This window comes from Notechis scutatus, chromosome 2 (genome assembly GCF_049901735.1).
Source record: "Notechis scutatus isolate UNSWTSFEM ecotype Mainland chromosome 2, rNotScu1.2, whole genome shotgun sequence".
In the NCBI taxonomy this organism is placed as follows: domain Eukaryota; kingdom Metazoa; phylum Chordata; class Lepidosauria; order Squamata; family Elapidae; genus Notechis; species Notechis scutatus.
The window spans coordinates 114,898,153-114,910,255 of NC_142010.1; the positions used below are offsets into that span (position 1 = coordinate 114,898,153).

General features: G+C 37.6%; 1 protein-coding gene across 1 annotated transcript in view; it reads left to right on the forward strand.

Annotated features, from left to right (window-relative positions):
• The window catches only part of FASN (fatty acid synthase), a 55,348-nt gene that overhangs the window by 26,347 nt on the left and 16,898 nt on the right, over positions 1-12,103 (forward strand). The window contains exons 15-28 of the mRNA XM_087955916.1: positions 2,348-2,463; positions 2,928-3,103; positions 3,415-3,606; positions 3,947-4,027; positions 4,128-4,313; positions 5,069-5,248; positions 5,863-6,066; positions 7,120-7,430; positions 7,787-8,176; positions 9,423-9,587; positions 9,777-9,895; positions 9,986-10,140; positions 10,495-10,698; positions 11,936-12,086. Coding sequence (XP_087812042.1) covers positions 2,348-2,463; positions 2,928-3,103; positions 3,415-3,606; positions 3,947-4,027; positions 4,128-4,313; positions 5,069-5,248; positions 5,863-6,066; positions 7,120-7,430; positions 7,787-8,176; positions 9,423-9,587; positions 9,777-9,895; positions 9,986-10,140; positions 10,495-10,698; positions 11,936-12,086 — 2,630 coding nt within the window. The remainder of the gene's footprint in view (positions 1-2,347; positions 2,464-2,927; positions 3,104-3,414; positions 3,607-3,946; positions 4,028-4,127; positions 4,314-5,068; positions 5,249-5,862; positions 6,067-7,119; positions 7,431-7,786; positions 8,177-9,422; positions 9,588-9,776; positions 9,896-9,985; positions 10,141-10,494; positions 10,699-11,935; positions 12,087-12,103) is intronic.

A 12,103-nucleotide genomic window follows, 5' to 3' on the forward strand; every position in this document is an offset into this window, starting at 1 on the left:
ACCAAGCAGAATCAAATTGGGTATTAGGTGTTATTTTAAATGTTAGTCTAATTAATTTAGGGAGAGGATAGAAAGGCATCATACTCTGATTAGTGATTTCAGGAGAAATTCTTTTTTTCCCCCTCATTATAAGGAATGAGATAGAGGGATAATAAAGGATGGGCAAAAGATACAAATATAATGACTTAAACTAAGATGGATTGAATAAGATAGAATTATGAAGAGTGAAATGTGTGGAGAAGTTTATATAGAAGATACAGAATGATAAATAAAATAAGTAATGATCTGTAAGATGAGCATGAATATAATTAAAGCCCATATAAAGAGAGGTACCTGGGGCCAAGTTACTTTACTAAAAGATTTTTTATATGTATGTTTGTGTTTGTTTATGTCTTTGAGAGTATTGGTGAAACCTTGTAGAAACATAGAAAGAGAGTGACGATAATCAAGTCAGAAAGAAATAGATGAAATAATATAGAAATGTATTGTATAAGATAAGGTTTTATCTGACTTGTTAAATCTATAATGGAAAAAGGTTCAAATATGTAATGGTTGATGATGATTTGTTTGTTTTTTGAAATTAATAAAACTTGCTTAAAAAAAAAAAAAAGATGCATGCCCCATTGGGGGGGCTGACATCTTGGGAATAAAATAGCTTAGATATTCATGAAATATCTATCTAGGGAGAAGGTAAATGCAACAAGGTAAATGCAACACTGGTTTAGATTGTGCAATCTGAAAGTACAGTTGTGCAACAGCTATTAAGCTTGGTTGTGAATTTGGATCTTCTTAGCATTAAACTTCTTTTCCAGTTTTTCCAGTCCAGTGTGCAAATTGCATTATGGATGTATTATGTAAAACATAATCTGTAAAATGATGTAGCTATTCTAAAGGTGTTACTGGAAGTTTGGTTTCTGATGCTTGCTCTAAGATTTTTCTTTAATCTTACTGCTGCTGACCCAAAGGTGCTTTTTCAAGAGGTAACTGAACTTTCTGAAAAGTCCAGTTGCCTCTTTAAAAAGCACTTTTGGGACAACCATGACCTGGATGACTGAGAATCTCCATAGACATTTACTGCTGCTGAGTTTATGTATTTACTATCTTTCTTGTTAAATACAATGGATCAAAATTGGAGGTGGCCTTAGCCAATTTCACTTTTCCTTTGCAAGCCTTCTAAGCTATTCTGAGAATTAGATGTCCTGTTTAGATCAAAATCAAGGTCATTTCAAATCCAAGGTGTTCTTTTTTTATACAATTAATTTGCAGTTGAGAAACCATCACCTTTTCTTAAGGTGATCTTTTTGGACATGCATTATTTTGCCACTCTGGGGCTCTCGGGCAAGATTTTTATTCTGCAAGTGCCCTTCTCTTAGGGAATTTCATCAGCCTTCCTCCTGTCTACCTTTTATCATCCTTACATATGTTCATTGTTTCTCCTGTCTGAGCTAGCAGCACAGATTGGCAGTGCTAATATCTTGGCAATTTGTCTTGACAAATATTTCTGGTTTGTGTGATAAAATGAAGGAAGAAGGTTCTTCTTGCATGGTATTTAAATTAAAGAGAGCAGAAACTGTATCTGGACCTTATGCTATCTGACTGATTTAAAATAACATAATACTGAATGCTGGATTCTCCCCTGCTTTTTAAAAAAACATTGACACAAAATGATAATACCTTACCCACTTTTACCAAAAACTAAGCCCTATTTTATTTAAAAGGGCATTCTCTCAAGTAATACGGTATCTACTGCTGCTGAACGGGAAATTTGGGGGGAAGGACAATAGGCTCAGGACCCAAACTAAACATGTGCTCAGAGACATAGAAACTCTCAGAGCATGTTTATACCTTCTACATCTTACCTTATCTCTTTTGGTTGGGGGAACTTGTAGTTCCAATAAACATGAATTAGCACTTGCAAATCTTACATCACTTTGTTCTAAAGTAAGTAAATTTCTTGTTAATCCTTCTGAGAAGTCCTGACTGGCTGTGTGTAGGAAGCTCATCAAAAGGCATTATTTTTTGTTTGCCATGCAGTTGGTCAACATTGACAAAACATAAATAGGTTACAAGGAGTTTTTTTCTGTCAGTACAACAATAGCACTGACAATCGTTTCCCCCTCTTACACTGGAGTTATGCCTTATGACACAGGCTTACTAAGTAAAATGAATGATTGACTTAAAATTATTGTTGCTGATCTCTTCAACTGTTTCTTCTTCAAGCCATTCCCTTGTTCCCCCATCTCATAAAAACTTGCTGTTAAAATAATTAAAATAATTAATGAAATCTTTTGGAACTGGGAAATGTGTAATTTTTTCTGATCATTTTTTAAAATCTCTAACTAACTAGGCAATCCTGAAAAGATCGTTGAAACCAACCTGCACCATTTTACCTTTGATGAGGAGGGAACACAAGAACAATCTGGAATTTTTCCTGACAAATGTTGGAAAAATCTACTTGACAGGGTAAGGGAATGAGTGAAGGGTTAGTGTGAGAATATAATGGCCCAAATTTCATAATTAGATTGAATTAAATAACACTATTATTTGTTTTGCCCTAGCTACTTTATGTGGCTATCAAAAGCAATAAATAAAGTTCTGAGAAAAAGCACTGCATTTCTAATTTCTAATTATCACTAAGATAATGGAAAAATGGATTGGGGCATGAAAAGCATTCTGTATTATTTACATATAAATGCTACCATTAAAAATCAAATCTTTGTTTGTGTTGCTGCAAGAGTATCAATAGAAAGAGTCATGAAGGAAAAGTATTGTATGTTTTATAAGAGGTCAAACAAGCATCCCAAATGGTGGTGTTGAGTCATCCTTCTCATGCTGGTGCTTAGCTAAAACTCACTTTCCAGGAGCTACTATTCTTGCCTCTGAGTGGTTGGTACAATCTTCACAAATTTTTCTTTTTCTTTTCCTAGAATAAATGTCCTGGCAAACAATCTGTTTCCACACGTCCAATATCCTGTTCCGACTGGAACGCCACTTATTTCTCCTTACATTGCTTGGGACCACAGCCAGATCTGGGATGTCCCAAAACCCGAAGATTTTCCAACAGGGTCTGGAGGTTCTGGGGCAGCAACAGTCTACAATATTGGTATGTACTAGAAGTCAAATTACTTCTTTGTTTGACCCCCCCACTCCAAAAAGAAAAAAGAAATTTGAGTGGGATTTTAACAGTCTCAAGGAAAAAAATGTCGTCCTATTCTTCATGTCACTTTAGTAGAATAACTAGATGGGAAGCAGTAAGAATCAGAGAGCTGCTTTCTTTGAGACATCTCTGACACTGAAGCTAGGGTAGGAGAAAGTGTGAACAGATTGATTCTTGGTTATGGGTAAGATGTACCAAAGCCAGGCTCGAAAGAAAGTTCTAAAATTCCTGCATTGTTTGTCTATTGTTGTTAACAGATGTGAATCCTGAATCCCCTGAGCATTACTTATTGGGCCATTGCATTGATGGCAGAGTTCTCTATCCAGCAACCGGTTACTTGGTATTAGCCTGGCGCACTCTAGCACGCTCCTTGGGAACTACGATAGAAGAACTGCCAATCATGTTTGAAGATGTTACAATCCACCAGGCAACAATACTTCCCAAAAAAGGTGAGAGTAATAAAGATTGCTCCATCTTAAATATTGCCTAATTGAGCTGATTCCTTGAAATTCAAGTAACCAAATGTTCACTGATAGTGTCTGGGAAGTTTTATTTTTTTTAGTCTGTTTATTTTTATATGAACTGGAATAACATGAAAGAGGGAAGACAAAATTTAAATGACCTATCAATGCAGTACATATTCCTTTATCTGGTAGCAGGGAATTTATTAATTTTACAGTATTTATGTACCATAAATACGAATACTGTACCATTTCTGCTTTCTTTCTTTTATTCATGTATGAATACTTGGTTGTAGAGTCAGCTCATTAATTTCTGCCTTCTTTTCAGGCTTAACACAGTTGGAGGTGAGACTCATGCCTGCTTCCCAGTGTTTTGAAGTATCTGGAAATGGAAATCTGGCTGTGAGTGGTAAGTAAATAGTATCAGTGCGTGTGTTAAAAAAAAAGGAAATACTGACTGTGTCTGCTTATTGACTCTCTTTTTTCCTTCTATGTGCTGGATATACTAGGAAAAATTTGCATTTTGGAAGAAACTGCTCTCAATAACTTTCGAAACCAGCTTATTGATTTGAAAAACCAGCCAAATCCCTGCTCAGGAATTAGCTTATCAAAGGGGGACATTTACAAAGAGCTTCGCCTGCGTGGTTATGATTATGGGCCAACGTTTCAAGGAGTCATGGAATCCAGCAGTAATGGTAAAAACATATCTAAATAGAAATCAGCATTACTGTGGTTATCATAGTTGGTGTTACAGTCAGCCAGATGTTGAAACTGGACAAAAACATTTTTGTTCACCTACTGAATCCTTCCCAAGATAGGCAAATGTTGTTTGATGGTATTAAAGGCATTGTTACGAGGTGTAAGCTTTCCAAATAAAGTTGCCTTTTGCAACTGACTTTATTATAAATCATTTGCAAGATACTATCAATGTGGCTATTACTCCAACAAAATATAAAAATATTTAATTGGATTCAAATTTAAAATCAATTAACAATATTAATAGCTTTTATTATATTCTGTTATTTTGTAATTACCAGTACTTGAAATTTTTTTGTAAGGAAATAAGGGCTCTATAATTTTAAATTATTCTAATAAATAGAAAACTTGTCTAATCTAGTGCTTTCAATATGTTTGCTGACAGCTCCCATAATTATTGTGTAACATCTGATCTGGAATTATGGGGAATGTAATTCAAAATATCAGCATTTTACTAGATTAGGAAACTTGACTATGAGATGAAATGAATTTATAATTGAACTACAGAAATACAAATATTTGCTTGGCAACTAGGGAAATTTTTGGGAAAATAAAAATAATGGTGGACATTTTTCTTGAATTTCATTTGGAAAGCAGAGTAATTCTGCCTTGTAGAAAAGAGATTGTAGAAGTAATTCTACCAAAACTGCAGCGGCAGGGTGTTCTGTGCTAATTAGATTATTTGCTATTGCAGGAAATTCTGGGAAGATTTTGTGGAATGGGAACTGGGTGACATTTCTTGACACCATGCTGCATTTGATGATTTTGGGGGAAATGGGACGAAATCTGCGTCTGCCAACCAGAATCCGTTCAGTGTGCATTGACCCAAAACTACATCTAGAGTTTGTTCAGAAATACACTGAAGAGACTGAAGGTAAAGAGCATCTTGCCATTTATTTTTTTATGTTTTGCTATAGCTCCTTTGAAAAAGCCAACATGTTAAATTGGCTCTCCCAGCCTAAAGTTATAGGATAAATTTTGGGGAACAAAAAAATAATAATTAGTACAGGGAGTCCTTGACTTATGGCCATAATGAAGGCCAAAATTTTGGTTGCCAAGTGAGACAATTAAGTGAATTTTGCCCCATTCTATGATCTTTCTTGGCATAGATGTTAAGTGAATCACCTCACTTGTTAAATTAGTTACTCAGTTGTTGAGTGAATTCGTCTTCCCCATTGACTTTACTTGTCAGGTGATCAGATGACCCCTGGACACTGCAACTGTCATAAATATGAGTCACTTGCTAAGTGCTAATTTTGATCACATGACCATGGGGATGCTGCAATGGTCGGAAGCGTGAAAAACAGTCATAAGTTACTTTTTTCAGTGCTGTTGTAACTTAGAACAGTTGTTATACAAACTGTTGTACGTCAAAGACTACCTGTATCCAGAATTTCTTTGTAACCCAAAGACTGAATTCCAAGAAGCCCTTTTTCTGATTGGTTTTCTTTTGCAATGCTGTCCATTGACTATCTTTTTGCCTTGTAGTTTTAGAGGTTGCAGTGGATCGCTGCCTTGATACCATTACAGGAGGAGCTGTTCAGATATCCGGTCTTCACTCCAGCACAGCTCCCCGGCGGCAGCAGGAACAGACCCCTCCCATCCTGGAGAAATTTTGCTTTGTACCCTATGATGAGAATGATTGCTTATCCTCTGATGCCAAGCTTCAGTCTAGTTTTGAGCACTGCAAAGGTAAAAAGTTCCTTATGCTTAGAGTAAATTTTTGATAGGCTACACCCTGTATGCCACAAAGAAAGAGTTATCGCTGCACATTCTGTTCGGATCCTAATGGAAATTTCTGCTTGTTTCAGAATTTGTGGGGTATGGAGGTCTCTCAAAGATCTATTGCTCCCATTTCCACCTTTGTTGCATCTCCCATTCCTTTTGAATGATGTCACCAAATAACTCCCAAAGGCTCTCTGAATAATTCCTAAATCAACACTCCTCAATTCCCCCCCCCCCAAAAAAAATGTATCATCCTAACACACCTAGAAAGCATTAGCTGGAGAGGACAGTCCTTGAAGAAGCTTTTCAGCCTCTTTAAATTTAAAGTTTAAGGTTGAAAGACTGCCCATCTCTTGTGTGCATGCACTTAGTTATGAATATATTAGGTAGGAAGAATTCTTAGCAAAGACCCCTAAGTTACATACTGTATGTGTATGAAGTAGGCACATGCTGCACTAAGGATGCAAAGGAACAGGCATGGGAATGCATGCTATATTTGCTGGTACCTCTTTCAAGGAAATATATATTTTCCTAGGCTCCCATGTTAGCCGTATGATCTTTAAAAAAAATGGTGCTTGACTTTAGGAGGCAGTTTGTCCCACTCTGCCAAGGCTTCCTCAACTCAAACCCACGTTTTCTAGGCTTCGGATGCCTACTACACAAGCCCAGGGGGGAAAAAAATCAGCTACTTTTTAAGGAATTTCTGACAAGTAGTGCAGTGTGCATGCTTTGAAGCTTTGTTTGGCTTTGGATGCAAAGTGCTGCACATCCCTAAACACCTTCATTAGAAAGCCTACTGTAACTTAGCCATCCTGGTTTAGGATTCTGGGAGCTGCAGCCTTAACACATAGCTCATGGATAATGTGGACCTAATTCAATCTGTTGCAGAAAGTTAGAAGACATAGAGAATTGCTGCTGAATTAAATGTGATCTGTGAAAAACAGTTGTTGATCTGAAGTAGAATACTGGAAGAAGCCAGCACTATAAAGCATTTTATACCTTGGATTCTTTCCTTTTCAGTGCTGATCCAAAACCTACAGAAGAAGATAGCAAAGCATGGCGTCAAGGTAGCAATACCTGGGCTGGAAGCTCTAATGAATTCCACACAAGCCGAAGTTGAACAGAAGGGTCTTGCTCATATTCTTGCTGAAATCTGCCGCCTAGAGCTCAATGGAAACCTCTATTCAGAACTAGAACAGGTTGTGGCTCGGGAAAAGTTGCATCTTCAAGAAGACGCTCTTCTCAATGGCTTGCTGGATTGTGCTGAATTGAAGACTTGTGTAGACGTAGTGCTGGAGAATATCACCAGTCACAAAATGAAAATCGTAGAGGTAACTATGAAACAATTCTACAGTCTCACTTGTTCTTTCTATGGGTTTGTTTCTCCCGTGTATTATTACCGGTAGTCCTTGCTTAACGATCACATCTGAGACTGGAAACTAGATCATTAATTGAAGCAGTCAATGAATAAAACCATGACTATGCTTACAATCTTATTTTAGCTTTCCTTTGCTTTAAAGACTAAAAAGATTGCAAACACAAGAATTGGTCAAAAGTCACTTTTTCATCACTCTTGCAACTGCAAAGATTTGCTAAACAAGGCAGTTATTGAACAAGGACGTGTGTGTGTGTGTGTGTGTGTAACAATACACACAAATGCACACACACTTTTATTCTGCTCTTTCAGGCTCTAGCAGGAGATGGACATCTATTTTCACGAGTTACAAGCATCTTAAACACCCAGCCTATGCTGCAACTAGACTACACTGCCACTGACCGAGTACTAAAAAATCTGGCATTACACGAGAACGATTTGCAGGAAATCGGTGCCTCTATGGAGCAGTGGGATCCTGCCAGTCCTCCTTCCGGAGGTTTGACAAATGCTGATCTCCTAGTATGCAGCTGCTCACTGAATGCTCTCAGCAAGCCGGCCGAAACCCTTTCTAACATGGCAGCCACAGTGAAGGATGGTGGCTTTATCTTGTTGCATACTCTTCTGAAAGGAGAAACCTTAGGAGAAATAGTTGCTTTTCTCACATCCCCAGGGCTTCAAGATAAACCAGGCCTTCTAAATCAGGTATGAAATATGCCCTCCTATTTCTCTACAGCTGCTTCAGAATGGTGGTGTCCAGCCCTCAGCTCTTCTGGTTGGGGAACTCTAGGAACTGCCAACTTGGCACATCTATCTAAAAGATGTCAGATGGGGACTTCTTTTTCCTTTTACGTTTCAGAGGTGGGAAATTCATAGTGTAGTCTAAAGGGTTTTTAAAGTCTAGAGCAGAATAGCCATAATGTATTTAAATAACTAACAGTCATGTCACTCATCTACCTCAGACTGACAGGAATAAAAATCTCTTATCCATCATTTCAAAGATTAGAAAGTGATCATCTTCACTTACATAATAAAAAAAGGACAGTGACTTGGAAAAAGACCAAGCTCTGATCCTAGTTACCTGAGTGACATAATTCCTACAAGAATTAAATTTGAAAAGAAGCCATTTTGATAGATCCAGTAGGTGCAGTAAAATTTATTAATGTGGGGGAGGGGCAATAGACTGATAGATGAATGCTTGTACACATCAGTGTGAAGATTTAGGTTATAGCCTAAACCCCTCTACATTAATAATTCAACTGAATTCTCTGAGATTTGCTTTTGATTCAATATTAGACAATAAAACATAATTTTAAGTATGTCTTACTTCACAGGCTCCCAAGCCCTAGATCAGGGGTTTCAAACTCGATTCGATTGAGGGCCGCATCAGGCTTGTTTTTTTGGGGGGCATGGCCAGCTCAACATCACTCATCAAGGCTCTGTTTGCAGTTACGACAGCCACCTGCAACCCTCTGCCAGTGAAAATGGAGCGGGGGGGCGGGGCACATGGCCTGCCTGGGTTCTATTTTCGCTGGCAGAGAGCTGCAGGAGGCCATCACAGCCAAAAAAATTTTGCTGGCAGAGGCACCACGGGCTGGTCCTTTATTGTTTCCAGGGCAGACCCGTAGGCCAGATTTAAGCACCCCACAGGCCAGATCCGGCCCATGGGCCTTGAGTTTGACACCCCTACCCTAGATTATTCTGTACAAGTTACCATTAAATACAGTATATTCTTAATGACAGGTTAGTGATGTAGTATTCTAGAAGTAGCAGGTAGGACGTACCAGGTAGGTTAAAGTTAAGAGCATCGGTAAGAAACTAAATGATTGGCAACAGAAGAACATTTGAGAAGAACTAACATTTGTTTATTAAACAACAAATGAGAAAGATTACTCTCCAGAATCACATGACAGGTGATTTACTATAATTCTAATTTTCCTTGGTTTGGCAGGTAGAATGGGAGAATTTATTTAAGAAGGCAAGTCTAAATTTGGTAGCTGTGAAAAGGTCTTCTTTTGGTGCAGCAATCTTCTTATGCCGCCGACCACTTCCTACCAAGAAGCCCATTTTCCTGCCAGTGGATGAAACCAATTATAAATGGGTAGAACCTTTGAAGGTAAAAACTGAGAAGTATTTGATTTCCTTTCTTTTTCTAAAGTTTCCCAACTAGATTTTACAGCAGTCAGTTAAGAGGATTTCAACTTTTAATATACAAATCCTGTGAAATTTGAGAGTTGCTATTTTCATGTTACACATTATGGAAATCACTATTCCATGACAACTAAACAAGATATTTCTCTTTCAGGAAATGCTAGCAGAGCCTTCTGAACACTCTGTGTGGTTGACTGCAAATAACTGTGGTACTTCTGGAATTGTTGGTATGGTGAACTGTCTCCGTCAAGAACCTGGTGGTCACAGGATCAGGTAGAAAAATATATTTAGTGACACTATACATTTCTTAAAACTACTTTGGAGAAATAAGGACTAGGCTAAATGGTGTATTTTACTTCTTAGGTGCCTCTTCATCTCCAATCTGAATGCTGCGTCTCCTAACCCACCCATCAACTCTTCTGCTAAAGAAATGCAAACAATTCTTCAGAATGATTTGGTCATGAATATTTACCGTGATGGAAAATGGGGCTCTTTCAGACATCTCCCACTAAAGCAAGGTGAGTGTTATTATAAAATGTAGCATGTGCTCACAAAAGGATGAAGGGGAAAAATGAATATTTGCTCCACTGTCTCTCACTTAATCTCTCTATTCTTTATAAATGTAAATAGTCTTCTTGTGACTCTTGTCTCAGTTCTGGGTAATAATGAATGCCTTTTCAGTACAAATGAGTGTGAATTGTCTTGTAGTGAGTTTACTTTAGAAACCCAAAGCTTTGGGAATGTTAGAATGGATTGTTCCATTCTAATTAACTCAGGCTTTTCCCAGTGTTTAAGGAGGAAAATAAGTTTGTCACATTTGCACCTGTAAAAATGAAAGAAAACTAAGTTGTACATCTCCCAATCTCCTCCAGCTCAATCTCAAGAGGTTACTGAATATGCATTTGTGAATGTTTTGACACGTGGGGATCTTTCCTCTCTTCGCTGGATTTCTTCCCCACTTCAGCATTTTTGCACGAGCAATCCCAATGTCCAGCTGTGCAAAATCCATTATGCATCTCTAAATTTCCGAGACATTATGTTGGCCACAGGAAAACTCTCTCCAGATGCTATTCCTGGTAAGTTGCTTTTGTTTTAATAGAGGCTTTGCAGTATTTTAGTTTGCATGCATTAATTCACCTGTTTCTTAGAGAAACTTATATTATCTATAAGTAGTTAAATGAAAGATATGCTTACTTTAAAATTGAGTATGGATAACTAGATGAAAAAACAGCACAGTACAGTAATAGAGAAGATGATGGTTTGTAGAAAGACCTTGAAAAATAGTTATCAATTATAACAGTTAAAAAATTTAGTGCTGTGGCTTGTTTCCAGAGATTCATCTCTACTTGAGTGTTCTTAAATTATTGCCTAATGATTAGAACCCATTGTCAGGATGAAGAATCTTCAGTGGTACTAAAGTTATGGAAATATAATTTTTTTCTATTATATATGTGTGTCCTAAGATAAATGATTTTATCTTATATATTTTTTCTTCATAAACTAGATTAACTTTTTGGCTAAGATCATATAAGCAGGGCTTGATGCAATATCTTAGAAATGATTGGAGAATGGATATCTTCTGCAAAGAAATTTGATATTAGCGTGGTAATGTTATAAATTAGGTAAAGAGTAAGATCAGATTGGAGATGAGCTGATTCCTTCCTGAGTCTTATCCATATAGGCTATCACAAGAATAGGGCAAAAATCTCTACACCCACCCCACCCCAGAAACACTTGGAACGAGCATTTTGGTGTCAAATAAAATATTAAGATAATTTTTAAATTAAGTCCCCTTTCAAGTGGGATTCCTTGATGCTGTGCCTATCTTGGAGATAAACTGCCTGCAGTTGGCACCTTAAAATGTCCCTGCTGGAGAATCTTCTCAAACAATAACTCTACATGCCAAAATCAGAATTCTGGGGAAGAGCAGTGACCTTACCTGAAGAGAAATTGGAACGTCATGGTGTGTGCGTGTGCGTATCATATATTCAAAGTAATTGCCAGTCTTTCTGTGGGTTGAACTCAGACGTGGAAAAGTTAGTGCTACAGTTTTGATAGGCAGAGCAAGTCAAATACATCCAGGTAAATGCTAATCTGTTTAAACATTAGAAATTCTTTTCTCCCGTTGCAATTTTTAGCTGGGGATACCCAGTCACAGATCAAAATTGACTTACAGATCAAAATTGACTCTTTTCCACCGTCAATGTGCATGGGAAGGTTAAGACATCAGTATGGACATTAAAGTCCATAAATGTTTTCCAGTAGCATGTTCTTGGAGCAGTTTCATAGGAACAGTCAATTTTCCTCCCCCAGGAAATTGGACACTGCAGCAGTGCATGTTAGGAATGGAGTTCTCAGGATACGACCCTGCAGGGAAAAGAGTAATGGGTTTGCTACCAGCTAAAGGACTTGCTACAGTGGTAGACTGTGAGAAGAGATTCCTGTGGGAAGTGCCACAACACTGGTAAGTCTACTTACATT